The sequence below is a fragment of the Dermacentor andersoni genome, chromosome 3 (assembly GCF_023375885.2).
Source record: "Dermacentor andersoni chromosome 3, qqDerAnde1_hic_scaffold, whole genome shotgun sequence".
Taxonomy (NCBI): domain Eukaryota; kingdom Metazoa; phylum Arthropoda; class Arachnida; order Ixodida; family Ixodidae; genus Dermacentor; species Dermacentor andersoni.
Genome location: NC_092816.1, coordinates 35,059,793 through 35,083,852, shown reverse-complemented (window position 1 = coordinate 35,083,852; position 24,060 = coordinate 35,059,793). Strand labels below are relative to the sequence as shown.

The 24,060-nt window shown below is 48.6% G+C and overlaps 1 protein-coding gene across 6 annotated transcripts in view; it reads left to right on the top strand.

Moving 5' to 3' along the window:
* Nucleotides 1-24,060, top strand: part of Camta (Calmodulin-binding transcription activator) — a 564,954-nt gene that overhangs the window by 514,300 nt on the left and 26,594 nt on the right. For all 6 annotated transcript variants that reach the window (XM_050167587.3, XM_050167581.3, XM_055064739.2 and 3 more), the window contains 9 exons: nucleotides 9,711-9,782; nucleotides 13,619-13,760; nucleotides 14,317-14,363; nucleotides 14,986-16,317; nucleotides 17,252-17,524; nucleotides 18,537-18,663; nucleotides 19,370-19,501; nucleotides 20,818-20,921; nucleotides 21,471-21,743. In XM_050167587.3, the coding sequence (XP_050023544.2) occupies nucleotides 9,711-9,782; nucleotides 13,619-13,760; nucleotides 14,317-14,363; nucleotides 14,986-16,317; nucleotides 17,252-17,524; nucleotides 18,537-18,663; nucleotides 19,370-19,501; nucleotides 20,818-20,921; nucleotides 21,471-21,743 (2,502 nt within the window). The remainder of the gene's footprint in view (nucleotides 1-9,710; nucleotides 9,783-13,618; nucleotides 13,761-14,316; nucleotides 14,364-14,985; nucleotides 16,318-17,251; nucleotides 17,525-18,536; nucleotides 18,664-19,369; nucleotides 19,502-20,817; nucleotides 20,922-21,470; nucleotides 21,744-24,060) is intronic.

Sequence of the window (24,060 nt, the reverse complement as noted above, 5' to 3'; positions counted from 1 at the left end):
TGACATGAGTGAGAGGGTACACGGGAAAGAGGCGCGCGCACAAACGAAACCCGGGCTGGCGAGGCGACCGTGGCGAGCGCTGCGGGGGGCATCCACGCCACGTACACCGGCTCTGCTGCAGCTGTCCCTTGTGGTGCGCGTCGTCCTCGATCAAGCGCGCTCGGGATTAAGCTTGACGTCCCGTATAGCAGGCCGACGCGGAGCGCCGACGCTCTGACAGATATTCCGCCGGGAAGGAGCAACTCCCCCACCACCACCGCTCCGTCGCCAACGGAATTAGCCTAAATGGCTTTGGCGCCCCGGCGATTCCGCCGAGGCGAGGAATTACCGTGACCGCCCGCCCGTATGCGCTGGCATTACGTTGAACATTGTGCGCACCACCGTCTCTTATGCCGCATACGTGCGTCAGCGTCTCCTCGCCGAGTTGATATCCCCTTCACACCCGTCACACGTGCACACATACGGGGGGACGCCATCCCCCTTCCCACGCATCTTGGGCGCAAGGCGGACCGAGACCGCTTTTATGCGGGACGACGATGTGCGGTGTGTAGGGTGAAGGGAGGACGAGCGAGGTCCTTTAAAACTCCGTCTCGCCAACTGCGTGCAGTGCAGAGAGAGCTACGCGCCACGTCATCCAAATCAAGAAATGGAGGACTAGGGCCCGAGTAACGCAACAATTCTCTGCCTGTGATGTGTTGTAGTGGGCCACTTGGTTCCGAGACAAGGTGGAACACTACGCTGCCGAGCAAGACTAAGGAGAAGGCCATGGTGAACTGAGACACTAGACACGCACGAAGCTCACTGTTCCTTTTTTCGCGCTGCTTCGTCAGTGGTCCGAATGGTGCTTCGATTACGTTATCGGCATGGTTGGCCATTTGTGAACGGTGAATGGTAAGAGAAGAATGGAATCGAGCCAGAAGAATATTTACAATATACCGGTCCCGAAGAAGGGCTCCCACATTGTCCATATCCCGTGCCCTGCGCACGACGCCGAAGGAATGGAACCTTCACGGAAGAATTCGCACCGCACATTGAGCGAGTCCTTCTGGCCTCTCTGCACCGCGCAGCTGGCTCTCGTTACTGATTGGCTGACGCGAGCCGCAGAATCAACCGCACTGCACGCAATTGGTGAGACGGAGTATAAGGTTAATGCGACTGGGCGAGGAAGGCCTTCAGGCGAACGCTCTCGCTGCTTGTTCGTTTGTCTCTGTCCCCTTCATTCTTTCTTTTCTCTTTTGTTAATTATCATACCCGAACTTCCAGGCGCATTTTCGGAGGCACGCGCATTAGGCCTTTAAGGTACGACGACTCTTTGAAGCTCGGTAATTGATTTATAAATAGCGCGTCGTCCTCTTAGTGTTGTGCACGCCGGCGACGGTGTCATTTTCGGGACAGGTGAAACTCGCGAAGTATGAAGGGAAAGAAAGTTCGGAGTGGTCATTAAACGAGTAAAGGTCGAACGGCTTTGTGCATGGAAGACGAAACTTGCCTGACGAACAGTGTGGCGAAATCTAGAGCGCGGGTGGTTACGAAAGAAGCGAGACTCGTTGCTAATGATCGTGACAGGATTTTATAATGCCTCGCTTGTTTGAAACTTTATCTAGCATGTTACTCACAAGCTGACAAAGTCACGGTCATTTGAAGAAAACACTTTCGTATCGCGCAGGTTTATCAGCCTAATGTAATTTGAGTAACCTCGACGAAGAAGCTCACGGCGAGAAAGGAAGGACGGGGGGGGGGGGGAGGGGGGCAGATGGAGGGAAGCAGGGGGCGGAGATAAAAGGGGGGGGGGGGCGACGTTGATGCGCAGGAGTTTAAGGCGCATGCGCTCGAAGTCGTAGGTGGGTCCGCCTGTTGATGCATTCTCTGTCACATTAGTTCTGCGCCGCGTCCGTGTCCGGTGTAATTGGAGACGAAGGGCTCTCCTACCAACGCGCACACGGCACCTAAGTGCCGCCCCTGGACCGTGTTTTGGACCGTCCACTGTTTCCTAAAACGGATCAGACAGGAGCTGCTTTCAAGTCGCTCGCATCTCTTTTGAGAATGTCTGCCAGTGCTCACCATTGGCGCTTCGGCCAAACTGTGAGATTAATTTCCTTAGCTTTTAGAAGGCAGTGCATGCACATTTAGAACGAAGGCACCGCTGGGAACCCTTTCTGGCGAAAAAAAGAACTGCCTATTCTATATCTTAGTCCACTTTCCGGTGCATTCGTACGCCTCTCTCCTCCCTTCCCTCCTCGAATAGCATGCGTTCACTCGAGTCGCCAGTCGTGACCTGCCGCGGTGGTTCAGTACGCGTTCTGCTTCTGATCACGAGGTCGCGGAGTCGATTGCCGGCCGCGGCGGTCGCATTTGGGGGGGGTGGTAGTTAGCGCATTCAGTGCACGTTAAAGAAGCTCAGGTGGTTGAAATTAATCCGGAGTCTCCCACTTGCGGCCTGCCTCATAACCAGATCGTGGTTTTGGCACACACAGAAAAATAAATTCACCGACGATTACGATACTCCCTGATGCGAAATTTGAGCGCAGCTCTGTGCGTGTTTTCATTTATCCATATATTGGCTGGCGCGGACAGTCTGTCTTGTGCGGCACGTTGCAGACGCAGTGAAGTGTGGCGCGACTGCTTCGCTAATCGGAAGATCGCGAGAGGCAGCGCGTGGGTGACGCGTGGGCACGATTTACAGCAGTTTCCGCGGACATACCTTCGCTCATGCAGTGCTTTGTTTCCATATATGGTATCGATGGCGTCATAGATGAACAGACAGTGCGCGCTACTCCGACTCCATCTCATGCCATCGTGGCCGCAGAGCCCGCCTTGCGCGGCACTACGCTTTTCTTCTCACGCTGTCGCCATACCCTCCCCCTCTGCTTTCCTTCTCGCGCTCTCTTCGCTATCGCCGTCTTTCATTTCGCGCTGCCCTCCGCGTTCGCTCTTTAATCCTTCGCTGTGCTCGTTCGCTCGGTTACGAGGGACGCCGGCGCTCGCCATAGGAATGGGCGCTTAGGAACTGCGCTCTAAAACAGAATTTAATTTTTAGAAACTGACGCTTCGAAGCTGCTAAGTTCTAGTTAAGGAGCTCTGGGCGGTCATACATATTCTCGAGCCCACAGCTATGGCGTTATTTAATGCGTTAGCATTATCAGTGTCAAAGTTTAGAATAGTGTATCTGTGGGAAGTGTGAAAAGCGGGTCACGTGGTACAACTAAAGGGGATGGGAGATCTGAAAAGAGCGTGTGCTTGTGTGTGTGTGTGTGCGTGTGTGTGTGTGTGTGTGTATATATATATATATATATATATGTGTGTAAATTGTGGATCCGAGACCTCAACGAGGTGCGACGCAATGCTAATGCACTTCTTTCGCATTTACCGCTAACTTGCCACTGACTTTTTAGCCCCTGTGTTGCTCGGTTACATATACCCCGTCAATCGCTCAATCGACCAATCGATCAAATCAATTCGCGATTATAGGCAAAAGCAAAGTAGACGTACTCCATCGCCTGTTAAGTTGCATGCACTGTCTTCGGTGTCCGCGACGCTACTTTCTTCGGCGGCGTGGCTGATGTGTTCTGATGTGTTCATCACAAACCTGATGTGTTCAAAACTTTGTCTTTACCTGATTTCAATTCTTTGCTACTAGAAACTGTCATCTTAAAGCATTTTTGGATAAGCCAGTATAAAATTTCTTATGTGCCTGTTCGTTGCCTGAGACCAAAGAATCTTTATGTTACACCCCGCTGTAAGACGAGATATGGTCGAAATCTCCGTAACTATTATGCCCCAGCAATGTTTAATTTACTTCCCCAAAGCATACAAGATGTGAAAACGAAATATGGTCTCAGAAAGGCATGCCTCAGCAATGTTTAATTTACTTCCCCAAAGCATACAAGATGTGAAAACGAAATATGGTCTCAGAAAGGCTCTTAGACACATTAATGCGTGATCGGAAGCCTGTCATGTGTGTGTGTTTTTTTCTCACTGTTGTCTACAAACTAATAACGGGTTACTGATGGCTCTGTCGCTGTCTGCCAGGCACTGCCGTTCAAGCCCACTGCGGCTTTGGCAGGCCCGATTCTTCCATTGTATGATTCTCGAGTCATCAATAAAGTATTATTATTATTATTATTATTATTATTATTATTATTATTATTATTATTATTATTATTATTATTATTATTATTATTATTATTATTATTATTATTATTATTATGCACGAACACGTGAAGAATTAGGGGCTTCTGCTTAAAGCTTAGGCATCTCCGACGAAAAAAAGAGAAAGAAGCAAACGAAAGCGTACAACTATTCGATCTCAGAGCCAGAGTAAGTGAGCGATACGCGTTTGATGAGCAGCTTTAGGACACCTCGCGTTTATCCCATTGTGCCAGTAAAATCGCTGTAGAAGAGAACGACGATTCAAATGTGCACCAATGGTGACGTCAGTTCTGTTACAAATTTTGACAGGGAGTGCACGAGAGAGGCAGGTTAAAAGTGATTCGGCATTAGCAGGCAAACAGCATGGGACCCGTCATGCATATAAGAACTGTGAAGATATTAGTACGGGGAATTCGAGACAACGGCAGAGAGAGAGAGAGGGGGGGGGGGGATAAACAGAAAAACCCACATGGAGCGTGCGATTGGAAAATTTTTGCATATCTGCGCCGTGGCAAAGACAGACAGGCTGTTTCGCCTACTTGAAAGGGGGTTAGGTAACCTTCGTTTAATTAAATAGACCTTCCCAATTAATATGTGTATATTGGTGAAGTAAGTTTTGTTCCACTTTCTGAGAGAGATTTATTGCTATAGCAAGGCCAAGGGAACTTCTGAAGTAAAATTTTTAAGCAGTTACATGTCTTGATGCTTCACTGAAATGACTGCAATGCGATAACGTTATGAGATCCTATCGCTCGATGATTGTGTGTCGACTTCCGTATGATTTATTTTCCTGCTTCACTGTCATGTGTCTGTCACGAAGGCATAATCTACTGCTACGGTATGTTAGTGTTTGCGATTCGCTAACGTCACCAATGGCCAAACGAAAGACAAAAGCTCACCAACTGATTTTCGTTCGTTGCTTCTAATCTCAACAGATATTGTAACGGAGCCGCATCAGGGTCGTCGCCGAGCTTTAATACTAAAGGCTCTCCAGCCTACAGAAATAGTAACCAATCTTTTCTGGCCCGTATGTTACTGGCTGAACTAAGAAAACCAATAGGAAGGCAAATATGACGTGCCGACATGTCAAGGAGCTATCACTGTAGACGTCACTGCAGACTGATCAAACAAATTGCTATGTAACCACGCACCCGTGCACATACATTTGCGAACCAAACCTATCGATGCTACCCGTATCTGTTGAGGAGGCCATTGGGCAGCCCAGCACGCCCGCAACGCAGTCGTTGCTCCTGTCACGTGCGTCTTTGCGTCATACCCTACCCCTGCTCCCCCCTTTTCCTGCTCCGTCGCTTTCACCACGCCGCTTGAATCACCTATGGCATTAGGGACCCTTGCCATCACAGATATGATGCGTGTATTGGAATTACGGTCTGCCTACCCACCACTTATATTACACTGGGCCACCGAGGTCGAAGCGCGCTACGAACCTGGATGCAACACCGACGGTCCACTTTTGTTTTGTGTAATGATATCGCAATAGAAATGCACTCGAATGCGACTCTATAGGCGGATATCAATGAATGAAGGAATGAATGAATGAATGAATGAATGAATGAATGAATGAATGAATGAATGAATGAATGAATGAATGAATCAATCAATCAATCAATCAATCAATCAATCAATCAATCAATCAATCAAAAAATTGGTTTTATTCAAACAATACATGAATGCGTACAAAATAGTTGTACTTTTAGCCTATGTGGTCCAGTACAGAAAATACATATATATGTCAACCACGTACATATTTTCTCAACGAGTAAGAACACTGTTTACTTGAACAAGTCTTAATTTACGATGGAAGAGTTATTACATTAGACTGGACAAGAAGAAGCGTTTACACGCGAAGGAAGCATGCGCGAAGGAACAAAATGGCTCCCAGTCGTCCAGCTGCGCCGAACTCACAGATAGGAGCGCTAACTACAACGCGAACGAGAGAGACGGACAATTGTGCTACTTCTCATAGATCTCAAGTGCTTAGAGTTTGAAATTCGCAGTGCGCCAGACGAAAAGCAAAAAAGATCCCAAGAGCGAGTACTTTAATTCGCCCGGCGCGGGCGAACTGTAATTCCCTGGGGCGTGTACACGGTAGTGCGCTGCTCTATACGCGATATTGTACTGAGCTGTTTACAAAATTTTGTGTGCTGAAACACCTGAAAAACAGGCGGCGCGAAGAGCGTCAGTGTGGGTGCATTACGGTACTACGTCGAATGTACACTAGTCGGAAGCCTCGATGCATTAGCTGTAAGTATCTTGACGACGGAAAATCGTAGCACTTCCTTCTGCTTTCAGCACTATCGCTGAAGAGCGAACCTAAAAGCAGAAGTAGGAGCATGGGAAAATTGCATTAGAGGTGGACACAATGTCTTGAAGATGACGAAAAAAATAATGAAAGAAAACGTCAACAGCTTCGAAAATATAGTACACTTCGCTAGCAGTGTGTTTCTGAGGGGAAAAGTAAACACCGGAAAAGGATGTCTATAGCTCGAACGAGACAAGCGCTAGTTTCGAGTGTGTAGAGGCTGCAGGTAGCAAGCTAGTTCCCTTAGCTTTACTAAAGAACAAGTGTCGTCATATGAGGCCACAGTAGTCGTGAGGCACTTCCGGGTTACTTCACGATACGATATTTTCACGGAATTGTTAGTTTCGTGGACCGATAAACATGCTGCTTGGCTTAGCGGGCATTTAAGTGTCTGCACACCGACGGCCATTGCGGATAATTTTCGTCGAGCTACGGAAGAAAATAATGTCCTTAAAGGAACAGAGCCCGCATTTCACCGAAACCTCTTGCGATACAATTGTTCGTAACAGCAAATTCAGGCCAATCCCGATGCTGGGGATATCGTTATAGTAGAAGTGGACAGCCAATAGGAAAGAGCGCTTACGGACGAAAGGCTTCGTGAATTCGACCCCGGAGGAATATTAAGCCAAGCCGTATTAGTAAATTGCGCTCGTTCAATGACAAGGCGTCATGCCGTGTGAGAAGACGCGGTTATGCCAGAAAATGTGCAATAACGAAAGGCAAGCGGCCGGCACCGCCCTGCTGTTCCCGCATCAAATTAAGTTAATATCAATTTTGATAGCATCTACTCGGCTCTATAGCTAATTCTTTGACAGTTGAAAAAAATAAAAGAGCTACACTGCAATCTAAAAAATTCCGAGGACGCAGCTTATGGTAAGTTTCCAGAACGCGCTTATAATAACAGAAAGCCCTTACACCAGAATTGTTCGTAATAGCGAATACGAGCCAGTCCTGATGTTGGACATATTATTAGCGAAGGTGGTTAATTGTCCAAAGGCTTAAAGCACTTACGAACGAAAAGGTTCGTGAATTTGACCCCACGGCATTTCTTGCGCCAAAACGGCCTAATTAAGTACAACAAAATACTTTGAAACCTATGACGCCGCACTGGCCGTGTATACTGGTGCTTAGGTTTCAGTGCGAAATCGAAGAACAGGATAGTTGACGTTTGTTTTCTTCACTAATAATCAACTATTTATTCCCATATCGTGAATTAAAGCAGACTTTTGAGAAAAACACTTTACTAGTTTATTCTGGGGCGGTTTTTTAGCGTACCTTCAAAGAACTCGTGCTTGCGTCTATGAGATGCCTGTGAACAGTATAAGACTTTTTTTTCTACAGTCTATACATCTGACTGTGAGAAGTATGATGTTTCATTTTGTAGATTGTTATATGTATTATTTTTGTGCGGTCTTTAATTGCAAGTGACTCTCTCACGTTAGGCTGCGAATTGCTAAAAAGCTGAAACGTTTTACTTCACTTATCATTATCCTCCATTCATTTAACAATTTAACATTGTGTTGAAGCCGGCGAGGTATTGCGCCTTTCGCCAACATTTTCAATTAATTAATTATTACTCACATGTTATTCGGAAGGTCATTTATTCATAGGCTCGCCAGGAGTCCAACAAGACTCGATGATGCTTCACAACTTACAAGTGTCGTCTTTTATTCACTATATCGTCAAAAATAGATACGGATGCGAAGAACTTTATTAAAAGGATCCTGAGAAGCGCCGCCCCTTAGGGCGACACCGCGGGCCGCTCCCACGTGGGGACAGTTAGGCCTAACCTAACCGCCGCATCGCAGGCTCTCTGGAGAGCCCAAAGCTGACGACGGTATTCCAAGTTTTTGATGGCCGAGTTCCACTTCTGTTCAGTGATGTCCTTATCCTCTCCTAACGAGGGACACCGCCAGAGCAGGTGATCTAAATTGCATGTCCCCCCGCAGCTGGGACACTGTGAGCTAAAAACGCCCGGGAATAAACAATGCATGAAGGCCAGACTGAGATAAGAGCTAGTCTGAAGCATCCTAAGCGTTATAGCTTCAGATCTTGTGGGCTTTTTATGTGGTGGAGGAAAGATTCTTGTCTCCAGATAGAAATGTTTTATGAATTCGTTAAAGGTGAATAGAGTGTCTCGGAACTCTTGGACATTGGACTGTGGCAAGGCTCCTCCTCCCGCGCGGAGAGTTAGTTAGTGGGCAGTGTCATTGAGATTAGTGAGCAAGTCCAGATTTAGGCCCAAGTGGGCCGGAAACCAAGTAATCGTTTGTGGAGCGATTGCACTGTTTCTGAGAATACTGTGGGCCTGTTTCGCGGTGGAGCCCGAGGCGAACGCCCTGACCGCCGATCTAGAGTCTGTGTATATTTGCATTCTGTTGTCGTCCAAAAGACCCAAAGCAACAGCAACCTGCTCCGCTTTAGAAGAAGTGGTCCCAGCCACCGAGGCTGCCGAACCAGCATGGCCTCTGTGATCTGTTGCCGCTATGGCAAAGTGAGACGAGCGTCCATATATAGACTTTTTTTATTATTTGTACCAACTTTTTCGTCGTCGTCGTTTTTCATTCTGACTGCGCGAGAAAAAAAGTGAGAGCTAGTTTTGCGCGCATGATAGACTACTTACCTTTTACAAGCTCGCACCGCCGTGCGGGATGCGAGTGCACGTCACCCTCAGGAGGAATTTCGCTCACAAGCGACAGCGCTGTTACATGTCAAGATAGATACTGGTTTCCGTGCATGGCATGCATGACGGCAACGATAGCTGATGGTCGCGCAGTGGCTTGTAAAGTCACGAGTCCAAGAAGAAAGAATGTGAACAGGAGACGGAAGGGGAAGCGTCAGAGTAGCGTGGGAGGTGAGAATTTCGGCAGCGTGCTCAGTGCGCACGTACTAATGGAAAAATACGACAGGCAGAGTGAAAGAGCACCGAGAAGAGACACCACAAGGTTACGGTGTGCGAGAAGTGTAGCGTGCGTGGGTGAAGCTTGGGAGAGTTGGCAACAGTGCATTTTGATGGAGTTCCTGTCGTTTCTTTCCTGAGTATGTGTGCGCTGTGGAAGCCATCAACATGCACCGTTACCAAATCGCTGAAGCTGCTGTACTTTGGAGATGAGATTGGGAAAGGAAGAGGCCGATTTCACCTCTACGTTGAGATATTTCTGTACACAAGTGATGTGCCTACTCGTGGTGTCACACGCGTTCAGCCACTAAAACGTGCTTCTTTTGCGTTTATTTTCAGTGCATCTACGGGTGCTATGTTCACTCTGCGATTCTGCCAACCTTTCACCGCCGCTGCTACTGGCTCCTTCAGGTGTGTGTTCGTCGGCTCGCGCAGGGCCTCCGCGTGCATGCGCGAGCTCACCGCGGCTTTCCTCCCCCTTACCTTCTTCTCTCTACCTTATCTTTCTATTCTCTCTTTCCCGTCCCCCCAGAGTAGGGTAGCCAACCAGACGCATTTCTGGTTAAGATGCCTGCCTTCTCTCTTTATTTCGTACTCCTCCTCCTTCTGTAGATAAGACTGCATAAAAATGGGTTGATTCGCATAAATATTCACAGCTTTGAAATAAATCGTCCTAATTTTGAATGTATGGCGCTGCAACTCTTGAGACCGCCGTGCTGTGTTATTTTCCGCAGGTATCTCGTCATCTGTGCCTCTCTCAACCTTATTATTTCCTCTTTCTTTCTTTCGAGGGGGTGTGGGTGAGAAGGGGCAGTGTTAACTTGGACTGGTTTATTTATAATTTATCTGTTGTCTTCCTAATCATTGTGTTATCATCTAGTTTATCTGTATTGTTAGCGCCACTTTAGCTTTCGTGTCTCGCTCCGCCAATTGCCTCTATTTGGCCGTTGATTATGGAACTTTTCCTCTCTTATTACTTTATTACTGCGACATCCGATGTAGTACGTATACCGAAAGCAGTCACGCCTCACTAACGGTCACCTGCCGACAGAGCAAGCCACCTGGCGTTCCTCCCGACGAAGTGACCCTTCGCGTTCACACCGCGCGCTGCGAGAATTCTTTTCCGCGAACGAGCCCTCGTATACGTTGGTCAAAGTTCGCCGGCACGATCAAACATCGGGCTCGGTGGCAACAGCGCGTTTGTTCCCTTATATCTTTCAGCATCCCTCTTGCTTCAGGGTGCGCGCCTCGTCCATATTCGGAACCCCTAGATACACGCACGCACGCACGCACGCACACGCACACACACACACACACACACACACACAAACAAACAAACAAAACGAAATAAGGTTGCGTCGCCGCTCTATTTGTCTTCGTTTTCCCTACGCGCCCGTAGCGATTTTCCTTCGTCAAAGCGGGGGCGTGGCGTCAGGGGGGTGGCCGTTCGTCGAGCTGATGGCTCGGGAGCTGGCTTGCGGAGTAGTTACTCCTCACCGCCATGCCGTGCATTAAACTTCTGTTTGTGTTTTTTTTTTCTTCCGGCCGTGCCGCGTATGGATGCCGCGCTATGCTCCAGCACATAGGTTCAGTTCGGGCAGCTAACGACCAGGTCGCGGGTAGTCTGCCTGCGCCCTGCGGCACGCGGTAAACGAGCGCCCGCCGCCGCAGCCGCCGCCGCCAGCGCTCGAAGAGTCGCACGCGGCGTGGCGAACTTGATCCGCTGATGTCGGACATGGGAGAGATGCTAACGAAGATGGATGAAACGGGAATGGCCTTCGCGTGCGGCGCGGCGCTGCCCGTCCGGCTTGATGAATATTCTTCGTCGAACAACGCGCGACGGGCGCTCGTTTGGAAGCCACGGTTCCGAGCGCCCGGCCTCTTCTGTCTTCCCTGCTTCGCTTCCCCCGCAACGTCGCCTTCTCCGCAGTGCTCTTGCTTTTGGCGCGCTTGCCGAAACGCGGCTGGTTCGTCGTTTCGTCTTTCGGTCGTTGTTTCGTGTAAAATGTGCGGGCTTTGCGCATTGTGCTGATTTTTTTTTTCCGAGCGGCCCGCACGTACCGCGCTATCATCCGGGTCTCTCATTAGGCGTGTATCGTTCGGATTGTACGGAGGGAGTCTGATATAACTGAAGCGTTTCGCTGCGCTTCTTTTTTTTTTCAATCCCCGCTGCCTTGCTTTGCGCAGCGTAAGGTTCCGTCTCGGAGCGCCCGCATTAGAGCGGACACCGTACTGCGTATATCCAACGATGCTCGTTTATTTATGCGCGCTGCTTCATCGCCATTGAAACGGCGTATTGTGCCGACGAGATCTGCATAAACGAACACGAAAGAAAGAAAGAAAGAAAGAAAGAAAGAAAGAAAGAAAGAAAGAAAGAAAGAAAGGAAGAAAGAAAGAAAGAATCACCAGCCTTCGTTTCTGTTCAGTAAGAAAGTCTGGCTTAGTTCTCGCTTTTTCTTTATTATTTTTGTTTGTTATTACGTTTATTTATTTATTTTTAGCTAGGAACGAGACGTCTCGTTATTGTCTACGTGAAGCGCGAAACGCGCCCTTGGCGTGCGCAAAACACTGCGCTAGAGTACACCGCCTAAATGCAGAGGCCGTGTGTAATTGCATTCTGAACGCGCGAAACGAAAACGCTGCTAATTCCGCCAACTGGCATTCGCTGATCCTGCAGCATTGTTCATTAGCCGAGCCGGAGCAGATCGCTTGTCTTAATGCCCACAAGTTTGCTAATGGTGTAAGCTAGCTAAGTGTGTTCGCTTTTGTGTTGTCTTTTTTTTTTCTTTTCTCGGTGCGTAATCGATGGACGTTAATTATCTTTTTGTTTTGTATTAACGTCTTTCTGTTATTGCTGGCGTTCTGGGTTGAAATAGCAGCATCTTCTGTGCGTACAGGTATGCGAAAACACTTTCTGCTTATCCTAAGGTTGGTATCATTACAAGTACACTGTTACAGAATCGGCGTAAAAAGTTGGCGGGTACACGGGCTCATATTCCTTGCTCCAAACGTAGACATATTCTTGCTAATCGTAACTACATGTCTGGGCAGTTTTCTTTCTTTTTCTCCTCTTGCATTATTTTTATTTTTTTATTTTATTTGCAAACGAATCTCCGCTTTCATTTCGTCTTTTTACTATCTTTCTTGCTTTGTTTACGAACTTTAGTATATTAGTCGGCAAACTGCTCTAATGTGTATTTCTATTTTCTTTCTTCTTTTTTTTTTTCGAGCAAAGTGTACGCACTGCATCGCAGATCATCGTTTTTGAGCCATTGTGAAAAGACGTCGCCTTTTTTTGTTTACTCTTGTACACAAATCATCGCATGTGTTACTTGAAGAGGATGCGGCCACAGCTCCCGATGATTATCATCTTTGATTAGGTCCTTCCGCTAAAAAAATAAAAGAGATAAGTCGCGGCATACACGACATCAGTCCCAATTCATAATATCTAGTGCCGAAACCGGTGGTCGCGGTAACCGAAGCACCGACTTTTGCATTTGTTCCCGCGTTCTCTCAAGTTCCCAGTACATGTACCGTGTTTCGTTCGTTCCCACGGTTTCGGTGTCAAATATGACGGAACTGACACGGACGCCGCTGGTTATCCCGGAGTTCCTGTTTTATGGACCAGCATAACGATCGAACAGTGATCATAAGCTGAAGATTCGGCCGCTTTCTCTTCCTCAGTCTCAACGCTTCTCTCTCACGACCGACCTACGCGATGCGAGATGTACGGCAACGTGTCGTACTGCAAAGCCGTGCTTCAGCGGCTGACGCCGCGTGTATTTTAATGGCGCAGGGGCCAGTTATGACCGAAGAGCGCCAAGACAGCGTATCAGCCGCGCGTCACGTTATCGCCACTTTACCCCAAATGTCACTGGTGGTAAGTCGTTTCCGATGAGGAAGACGAGACGCCTGCATCACCCGCTTATCGTCGTCACTTATTGTTTGGTTCTGCTGTAACCTTCTGCTTAACCTTCAATGAAAAATTTTTCACTCTGAACGATGGCTTTCTGACAGTGTGTAAGATCTGTTTTACTGATCACGTGTGCTTCTTTGCCATCATACAATACGTCAATTAGCTAAGCTACAATCTGATTTATTGCAGATATAGATCATATATGCGTAGAACCACTGAAAGTGACTAAGTCTTCGGCGGGAAGAAAAGTGTTGAGGGGGTAGATCGGGGGGAAAACCCCTCGCACCGCTGTCAATTTTTTGTGACCGAGGCCGTGCGTGCATCCGCGCAGAACCCAGACATCGTGCTGGTACACTACTTGAACGTGCCGTACAGCGACGACAACAAGATGGTGATCGCGCCCACGCTGAGCTACTGCGCGGATAAGAAGGAGTGGACCAAAGACGAGCTCGTCTCGCAACTCAAGCCCATGTGTGAGTGCCTTTTTCCTCCCACTTTCCAATCCTGTCTCCAGAACAACTGTACAGACCGCTGTACGATCGCTTCGCGACTTACGTGGCGTTCTTACTTCGTTTACATGACTTTCTCAGACGTTGAGTTCACACGATAGCCAGTATGATGTAGAGCCACCTGCAATATCAATGTCGTCTGATTTTAGACGCTCGAACAGATATAGCTTACTCATGTAATTTTGGTATCTGCTGTCGTTGAGCATTTGCAAGATTGTTAACGTGATCTTTCCTTTAGGGATTCGTGTTTGTTTTCTTATGAAAAAAAAAATAGAATGCATTTTTGAACATTCTCCTTCTATTGCCCGCCATTAATCTGTTTGGTAGTACGGTCGCGTAACGAGGGCGTTTGAATGTCTCATTTCCGCTTATGTGAGAATGATGCAGGCTTTACTGCGTTTACTGTTTACATTGCAGATTCGTAGTCGCGTCCTACCTGTTGGCGATGTTCGCTTTTTACGCATACATTTCAGCCTGAATAAAGGTTTTCCTTCTCTCTGTTTCCTTCTCTGTCCCGCAGTTTACAGCGAGAACGAGCCGGACCTCAACAATGAGCTAGAAGTGTCGGTGAGTAGAGCATTCGCAGTGCGCGCTGTCACCAATACTGAGTCATGTGTAGCTCCTTTATGAACGTGTAGGCCGTATGGCTAAACATCTAATTGACAGTCCACGTGGCGATGTCTATGGCTGACGTTTTTCTTTCTTTTCTTTTATGCGCCTCCTAAAATGTGTGCGAGAAATTTATTACGGTTTATGGCTCTTACTTCAACGTCCACGTTTGCCTTTCTTGATTGAGCCAACTGAGATATTCAAAGGAAGACGAATCAATAGCAGCGCTATTAACGTATGCACGTGTCTCACTGTAATGCTTCTGTCGCACTGACGTATGCCTTCGCAGCCGTTCCTTCTCTCTGGGTGGTTGTTGGAAGTGCCACAGGAGCAAGTCGCCGAAACGTTTTTGTTCTCGTTTGTTCTTAGTATAATAGCCACGTTGGGCACTTCACATTTCTGTCTGTTTTTATACGAACCAGGCAGTTACGACGGCAGTAAATACCTCGACAATGCGCCTGCTGTGTAATAATCTCTCTTCGCTCTTTGTTGCACGTTATTTGCCTACTTCGGCACATCGTGCGCTTTGGCGACGCACACTCTAATCCTCCGGCACCCGCGTGCCGTGTTCGCTGCGCAGACGGCCGAGACGGTGGAGGCCATCGTGCAGCAGCTCATGGAGAAGCAGCGGGCCAAAGGCAGCGCTGGCAGCGGCGGAAGCGCCGGCGGCGGCGGAAGCGGCGCACGCACGCACGAATGCCCCTGCGACTCGACGACCAAGACGTCGCTGTCGCCCGCCTCCACGCCCACGCCGCCGCCGGCGCCCTCTTCCGCGCCGCAGGCCTTCTCGGCCGCCTCGTCGTCGACGCCCTCGCCGGTAGCCGCCGTCGCCGCCGGCACGACGGCAACCGCCGACGGCGGCGGCGGCGCCGGCAGTGCGTCCAAGAAGTGCGGCCACAGCCTGCACCGCATCATCTCTCCCAAGACGCGCTGCGCCGCGGCCACGTCGTCGACGCCCACGCCCGTGCCGCAGCCGCCACATTCGTCTTCGTCGGTGGTGACGGCCGCCGGCGGCCCCCTGGTGACGTTGGGCCACAAGGAGGGCCGCGCCGCCGCCGCGGCAGCCGCTGCATCCGGCGGCGCCGCGAGCGGCGGCAGCGTCATCCTTGCGGCGCCCGTGCGGGAGGCCGGCGCCGCCGGAGCGCCCACCGCAGCCGCCACCACCACCTCGTTCATCCTCAACCTGTCGCAGCTGCAGGGAGGCGGCGGCTTGCTCATTCTAAACAGTGCGGCCGCGGCCACGGGCCTGGCGTCCGCCTCCGTGACGCCCGTGACGCTCCTGTGCGGCGCCGGAGGCACTGCGGCGGCTGCCGCTGCGGCCGCAGCCGCCGCCGCGGCGTCCTCCTCGACGGAAGGCACGACGGTCAGCAGCGGCAGCGCCGTCTGCAAGGATCCGCCGCCCATCGCGGAGGCGCCCTCGTCCACCGGCGGAGCGGCGTCCAGCGCATCGGCGGCGGCCTCGTCGACAACCCCATGTTCGGTCTCTTCTTCGAGCAGCAGCAGCTCCGAAGCGACGGCTGCGATCACCACGACGCGAACCGAAGTGAAGGTGGAAGAGCAGCAGCCCACGTGCCGCGTTCTCTGCGGCGGTGAAGAAATGGAGTTCGGCGGCGACAGGGACCCGGAGCTGTGCAGCAGCAGCCTCATGGGCGAGGACTCGAAAGAGCCCGCGGCGTCGGCCACCGAGGGCCGCGGGTTGTTCGACGACTCCCTCGACCTGAGCCACGACGGCATCCAGAAGACGTTGACCGCCAACCTGGCCGCCTCATCGCACAACAGGAGGCCCTCGTCGGACTCGTCGTCGGGCGGTGGGGTGCTCGTGAAGAGTGAGAACGGGCCCACCGACTCGGACACAGTCGACCTGAATCCTATGGACTTCATCGACAACGACATCTCCACCCCCGACGAAGAGGTGCGTCCTGAAGGCACTGCGCGCGCACCGTTGCGGGGCCACGCAATGTGAATGGGCGTCATGGAAAGAGGGTCCCGCTGCCGTTATCGTGCGCTGAAAGCTTCTTGATTACATACGTCAGGTGTGCTTCACTGCGGCGCGTGGAAATGAAGAGAGAGAAAGCATTTTGGCTTGTAGTCATGTTGGATTCTATGCGAGGCCTCGGTAGTCCCATTTCGGTGTTAGCGGAAAGAAAAAGTAAGCTGTGCTAAGATTTTAGCGTACGTTGAAAAGCCTTAGGCGGCAGAAAATAAACCCAGGACCTCCCCTACGCCTCTTGTAAACCTCTTGGCGCCTCTTGTAAACCTCAGATTGTTATAATCGTCATTGAAGCCTGCATTGTTCGGCTTCTCCTCGTTACATGTCTTTCTGAGAACATTTCTTACCTTTGTTGATGTTATCATCCGGTTACGAGGATTCTTTGGGCCTCTTTCAGAAATTCAAGTGTTTCTATGTGCCCTGCATTACTTTCCCTCTCTTTCTCCCCCCTCTCTCTCTCTCTTTTCATCATCAAACCGCCAATGCAAATAATCTTATATAGTGGGCTTTCCCGCATTTACCATACCATTGTGAAAAAACACGCTTGCAAGGCAGCGATCATCTGCAGTGTTGCATAAGCGCTTTAGTGGACTGTACCAGCGACTGATTATTGATGGAAGTGTTTTGACCTGAGATATTTTTCATTTGGTTATCTGCTTACACTCCGTCGTTATAAGCTAGTACGAGAGTCTTGTCTCTAATTTTCATGCATACAGTAATTTACGCATAAACACAAGTATTAACACCATAAGTAGCTTTGTGAATCACGAATTTATAACACCTTCCATTTCTTAGTATTAGTGAGTCAGTCCAAAATTGTCGCACTCTTACACACGCCTAACGTCTTCCAACGCAGGTGTTCAACCTGGATACCTTCGACATGCTGACTGACCTGCCGAACTGGGACGACTTTAACTCTGACTTGGCAGCAACCACAACGACCACTTCGTCGTCTGGTGGTACCGGAAGCACTTTATCGTCTTCCTCTTCCGTATTGGCCAGTGGCGGGACCGGGACCCTCTCGCTCGCAAACAAGACGCCCAGCACACAGTCGTCGCACTCAGGCATGACCTACCGCGAAGGCACTGCCAACATCACTGACTATTCGCCTGACTGGTCCTACACAGAAGTGAGTGGTCACGCTCTTTGATGGAACTTAGTGATGCTATTCGGCCACAGAAAGTAATAGCTGTCGCATACTACAGTCTCTCTGGAGAGAGATGCCTCACCTCCCTATGCGCCATCTCTCTTTCAAGATGACGCATAGAACAACATTAAAAAAAGTTGCTCAGGTGGTTCATGTTATCTCAATCATGTAAACCATGTAGTTGCCCACCCCTGTAATTGAGCCAGAGTTAAGCACTGAATGCGACTTTCAAAAGTACTGAAGAAGTATGAATTTTAAGAAACTTTTTTGTTTGAGTGGTCAGGCCTTTCGTGGTTGCTCAGTCACATTAAAAAAACCTGTTGAGGTGGAGCACAAAAATAGCATGACTGTAGTAGCAAGAACTGATGTGTTCGTTTTTGGTCCCTGACCTCGCCTTCTTCGCACTGCTTCAAATTATACTCAGGTTATAACCCGCATGACTTGTTTAACTGTGGATTGTAAGTCTACATGAAGGAAATGTTCATGCAAGCACAAGACTTGCAAGATGATCTTGCCATCACATTTGTGATATTGGAATGCATCAAAGTAGGTTTTGTAGGTGCATAAAGTCGCGTTGCATATGACACAACCCTTCATAAAAGTATAAACGTCTTAGCAAGCACTACTCTGTGCTAATCAAACTCTAAGCAGACGTGGCAGAAACAGAAAGCAGTTTGGAATGAAATTAACTGTGTCATAAAGGATGCTGCTTACCAGTACATAATCTGTAGGATGCTCGGGTGTTTGCGAAGGATGCACAACATATGTATGTGCTGAGGATGAGCAGGTCGATATTATCTTCAGAATGGCTTAAGTCTCATCAAGGCGGTGGGTGTTGATACAGTTACTTTCTGAACCTCTTGCAACCACCGTACTCTTTTTCTTTTACCCAAATCTACTTCAATTGCACACTGCTACCGAGTCATATACGATGCTACGCTCACAGTACAATTTGCTACCATTATTTTTTCTTTCTTTTATCTTCTAATAACAGGGTGGTGTAAAGGTCCTGATCACAGGGCCGTGGTACTCGTCATCTTCACCGTATATGATTCTTTTTGATGGAGTCAGTGTACCAACAACGCTAGTTCAAAGCGGCGTGCTGCGATGCTTCTGTCCAGGTAACTGTTTGCTATATCGAAACTCTCTTACTATCTGCTCTGCATTTCGAGTTGTTTTGATATTGTCATTATATATAGAAGTAAACCACCGTTCATTCTGTGTAGTCTTGTTCTTTTACAATTCGAAGTGGTAGCTTTGCATCATGTGGGTGTATAGTGAAGAACACTAAAAATGAACGAGCTTGAATTTCATTTCAACGGAAATTACTTTGTCAATTCAATGTGCATCCGCAAATTTTCTTGCAAATTTTTCCGGCAATACCAAACCTGTCACAGTAGTTTTCATGTTGCCATGCTTATTGCAGTTTCTTTTTAAGTTTATCATTGCCTTCGCACTGATTACCTACAGACTCGTTCAAAAATGCTTGATAGACCATTTTATCTACAGTTATATTACAATCAATCGGCTTTCGCTTCTCATTCTTGAGAAAGTACATTGTATTTATGTTACTTATCTTAAGCTATGCATGTACACTTACCAAAGTCATAAAAATATCAAAATTACTTCAGTGTGCCGCTCTTGTAGTGAATTCTGCCTGTGGATCATCATCTAAGCTGTGCTATAAGGCGATGTATATCTTTTACTGTTGTCTAGCTTGTCATTGTTGGTCCATTGACATGGATCCTCGTTATGATCGGAATCATGACAGAGCAGAATTCAAGTGCACGTTATCGAACTTTTAATTGCATTGTTTTGTTTTTCCAGCTCATGAAGCCGGATTAGTAACACTCCAGGTAGCCTGTGAAGGCTTTGTCATATCCAATTCAGTCATCTTTGAGTACCGTGAGCAGCCTCTCGTCAGCACTCAAAAGGCCAAAGATTGGTTTGGTGTAGACGGTAAGTACCAAGTCTCAGTATACACCCTCAGGCATTCGATATTCACAATAAAGCAGTTAGTATGCATCACCAGCAATCGCATTTTGCCGAGATCGTACCTTGCTGTGCAGGCGAGTTGCAACACTATTATATATCGAATTCCAGTTCTTGAATATTTATGAATACCTCGAGCCACGGTCCACGTAGCAAGGGACACTTTTGAACGTATATAGTGGAAAAGCGTGCCTTTCAGTCTCCTTGGAATTTACTGTATTTTCTCTCCGTAATGTGCACCAAATTCCAAGAAAGAAAAAACAAATTCTGGGATTTTACGTGCCAGAACCACGATCTGATTTTGAGAAACGCGTAGTGGGTGACTCCCAAATAATTTTCACCGCAGGCGTTTTCGCATTTCGCCCCCATCGACATGTGATCGCCGCGGCTTGAGTCGGAAAGGCAAAATTTTGACAAATTTAAGTATGAAGTGAGAATGCAGATTACATCCAAGGATCGGCGCTATTGATTGAAACCGAAAAAGGAACTAAAGTTCGTCATCGTTTTTTTTTCCGTAATACAGTTTTAACGGAAACGGATCTGTGACTGCAAACTTACGAGAGGGCTAAGATGGCAATCGGCGCGCAGCTGCGAGCGTATAATCGCGAAAAAAGAGACTCGTAAGCTTGACGTAAAATATGGCCACGGAGAAAAGCCGTTGATATCTCACCTGAAAAAAAATGTATTGTCAAGAAAAAGGAAGTTTTCTGGTGAAAATAAAAACCGAATAAAGTACGCCGATTATTGGCAAAGTAACCGAAAACTTGAAATCCGATTATATAATGTGCGAACCTTACTGTCACGTGCGGCTTCACGGCAATAAGGTCCATATTGCCGTGAAGCCACATTTAAAGGCAAGATTTGCGTTTACAAATGCGCTCCGTATTGAGGCCAGATTGCACGATAATTCAACAGATAGCAAAAATAAAATAAGTTATGACTGAACTAACGTAACCAAATTGTCTTGATTGTACCGGTAATTGTGCCTGCTTTCTTTCATGGAATTTACACATATTTCTCTGCGAATATTTTCACATGGTTTATACATTCGGACACCTTAATTCTCGTTCCCTGTATCTCTCTCTTTCTTTCTTTTTTGTCTTTCTCGAGAGTCGTAATTGAGGCGCTTGTTATGAGCGGATGCGAGTTGTAGGCACAATAGTACGGCATGATCAAGTGCAGCTTTATGGGTAAAATGAAATGTCGTGTAGGCTTTCTTTCGAAACATTGTGAAGACACAAGCTTGTTGCAAATGGTTAAGTGTTTTTTACTTTACCTTGCAGAGGGCACTCTCAAATTCTCATTGCTGGAGCGGCTGGAAATGGTCGAAGCCAGGCTCTCCTTGGGAAACAAAGGTGGCACCCTCTTCCCTGGCGTTTTGGCTCAGGCAAGTCTTCTTTCTTTAACTTCTTTCCTTTTTTTTTTTTTTGCTAGTGTATGATTCCGGTAATAGCAGTTATATGCTAGGTTGAATATGCACTCGCGAAAACTCTGACACGTTGAATCATGCTTAAAGTTGGCTAAGCTACAAACTAGATGCAATACCAGCACTGAGTCACGGAGGCATGTCACACGAGACGAAGGTGACGCAACATGGTTATTCAATTAAGGACATGGTACTGCAATAAAGGTCAACCCAATTGCAGGACTCTGCTTAATTAATATCTTTGACCAAATTTATTCTTTTTTGTGTGTGTGCATACATCCTACTCTACCGTAGGCTCAAACCTTTCTCTGCCTCGCAACGTTACTGGTGGAAACTGCGCACTATTTTTGCGACCTCAGTCGAGCAGTGCAGTCTCTCTTCGATCGCTGCTCCACCGGCTTATCCGAGTCGCAGTGAGTGTGTTAATTGCTCCGCCAAGTTTCGGGGCCACAGTTGGAGGACCGCAGGCCGCCCGAAGGGAAGGTTGACTCTCCCCGTTCGCGCGCGCAGGGCTTCGCGGACCGGCAGCGTCCGTTTGAGGAGCGGCTCGTGTCGCTGTGCCAGGAGTTGCGCTGGGGCGCGTGGCTGCCGCGCGGCGGCGGCGATTCGTCGCCCGTGCGCGCCCTGACCCGGCCCGACCTCAGCCTGCTGCACCTGGCCGCGGCGCTGGGCTTCTCGCGGCTGGCGCGTTGCCTGTTGCGCTGGCGCCTCCAGAGCCCGTCGCCCACGCTCGACGCCGAGGTGGACGCGCTCGCCAGGGACGCCGCCCAGTGCACGCCGCTGGTACGTACGTGCGCGTGCACCGCGTGCACAATCTTAAGTGAAGGCGCGACAACGACGGTGGACGAAGAAGGAACACACACACAGGGCGCCCTGTGTGTGTGTATTGTTAGGATTGGGGGCTCGATCCCATCGCTCGTAATCAGTTGTCAAGATTGGAGTCGGGCATGAATTAGATGGTAGCTGGCCCATGCCGTCGTCCAACTTATCCACACTGAGGACGTTGTTGCAGGGAAAGACTGCTTCTCATCGAGAACGAGGAATATGGGTTTATTTACAGTATCTACATGCAGTTCATCAGCCTAGCATGACTGCGAGAGAAAGTGCATCAGTCTAACATGACTGCTTGAGAAAGTACACTGAGCAGAAGGGTTGAAATCTGGGCCAGTTGGTACATATTTGAAGGAAAAAAACAGTCAAAAAACACAAAGGACAAGAGGAGAGGTTCACACCACAACAACTGGTGTGGTGTGTTGTGGTGTGAACCTCTCCTCTTGTCCTTTGTGTTTTTTGACTCGTTTTTTTCCCCTTCAAGTACACTGAGCAGCCGCACAACAGCGGTTTATAAACACTCGGTCCTCCCTCGATCCCAAGGTGAGGGAAACGTTCGTCCAGTCATCGTAAACAAGCCGCCTCTCAGCGGGACGGCTTACACACACACACTCACACATACACTTCCTTGCGCAAGGTTCACGGTCCGGAGCCGACGGCAGACGGGCTTCGTAGAACTCGGGGCTTACGTCAGGAAAGGCGCCTTTTATTCCCCGAGCTGACCCCCGCAGCGCGCCGCCAGGTGCCCATTGTCTTGCCTCTTGAACGGCGCCTGGGAAGGAGCCTCGAACTACGTTCCCGCGAGCACTCCCCCGCTCGCGGCAGACCAGGGCGGCGGTGGCGGGCTTAGTAACAATTGTTGGTCCGCCGATCGCATTCGGTCACAACGGCGACGAGGCTAGAGCGTAACGGTGGCGTTCCAAGAAAAGTTGCCGCCGCTGTCGCAACTGGCCGGCAAAACTTGCACTTCAGCTGGCCGTTCTTAACAGTGTGTGTTCCTTCTTCGTGCACCGTCGTGGTCGCGCCTTCACTTCAAATCATGCTTAACCAACATGCCCAACTATCCGTCCTAATTGCGTGCAGAGCTCGGTATCACGTAGCACGTCTTTAGGACACGCTAAAAAAATAATCACTAGACCAATTTTGACTGGAAGATTACATTTTTCTACGCTGTTTTCTCCTTTTATTTCTTTGCTGCTTTTAAAGCAAAGCTTTCTTTGTAGGGTCAGGCATGTTTTGATGCTCTGGTCGATGGTTGGTCTGTGCGGAAGTTACGTGCGAGGAGGGGAAGAGAAGCAGCGCTGAGAGGGCAAAGAGGTGGACGCGGTATGAAGGAACGGGTCAAGAAAGTTGGCGACCAAGCGCAGGCTAATTGAAAGTGCAAATAGACAACCAGGAGTCATAAAAAAGGAAGTGAAAGAAACAGAGAAGGGTAAATTGGATGCAAAAGATGGAAACGAGAAAGACCATGGAGATTTACAAGAACGGAAAGAAAGAAATCAGGAAGGAAAATCTGTATGATAACGCATAGGGCAGTGCCCTGCTATTTGAGTCCCGAGCTGGCTGCTTGAATACAAGAAACATACCGGAGCAAATATGCACCACGGGATGAAGCGGATGAAGCGTGTGTGTGCTGTAAAAAAAACGTGACAGTCACTCTAGCATACGCCAACGAGGGTGAAGGCGGAAGCCTGCGTGCTCAGCAGATATCCATTAAATTACTTGACATTCTCATTCGAATGAGAATGTCAAGTAAGTTTTCTCCCACTAAAGGTCATGGGTTCGACTCCCACCAAATGTCAAGGGGTAAACTCCCACCAAATGTCGTGTGTTCGAGTGCCTTCATTAACCCTATATTAATTAACTGTGCCTTTTTTGGCATGATTAGCGGCGTCGATGTGGAAGACGACGAACGAGCGGCCCAATTAACTGTGCCATCTTTATTTTTTTGCGTGATTAGCGGCATCGATGTGGAAGAAGACGATGACCATTAGGCGCGCAGTTGCATCAGCGCTCCGATTTTCTGTACTTCACAACGCAACCATGAAAAATAGAGACCTAAGGCTTTCGCCTTACGAAAAAAAAGTCCTGAAGCGTCATAGCATATCGTGACCCATAGGAAGTGTTCGCCTTACAGAAGCGTTGGGAGTCAAAGAAGACGTAAGGGTTAACTGGTCAGCGGTCGAGATAAGTAAGAGACGTTTAGAGTATTGGTGGAAAAAAAGCAGGGAAGAGATTAGTCACTGCAAGTGTAGGTAACGGCACAATA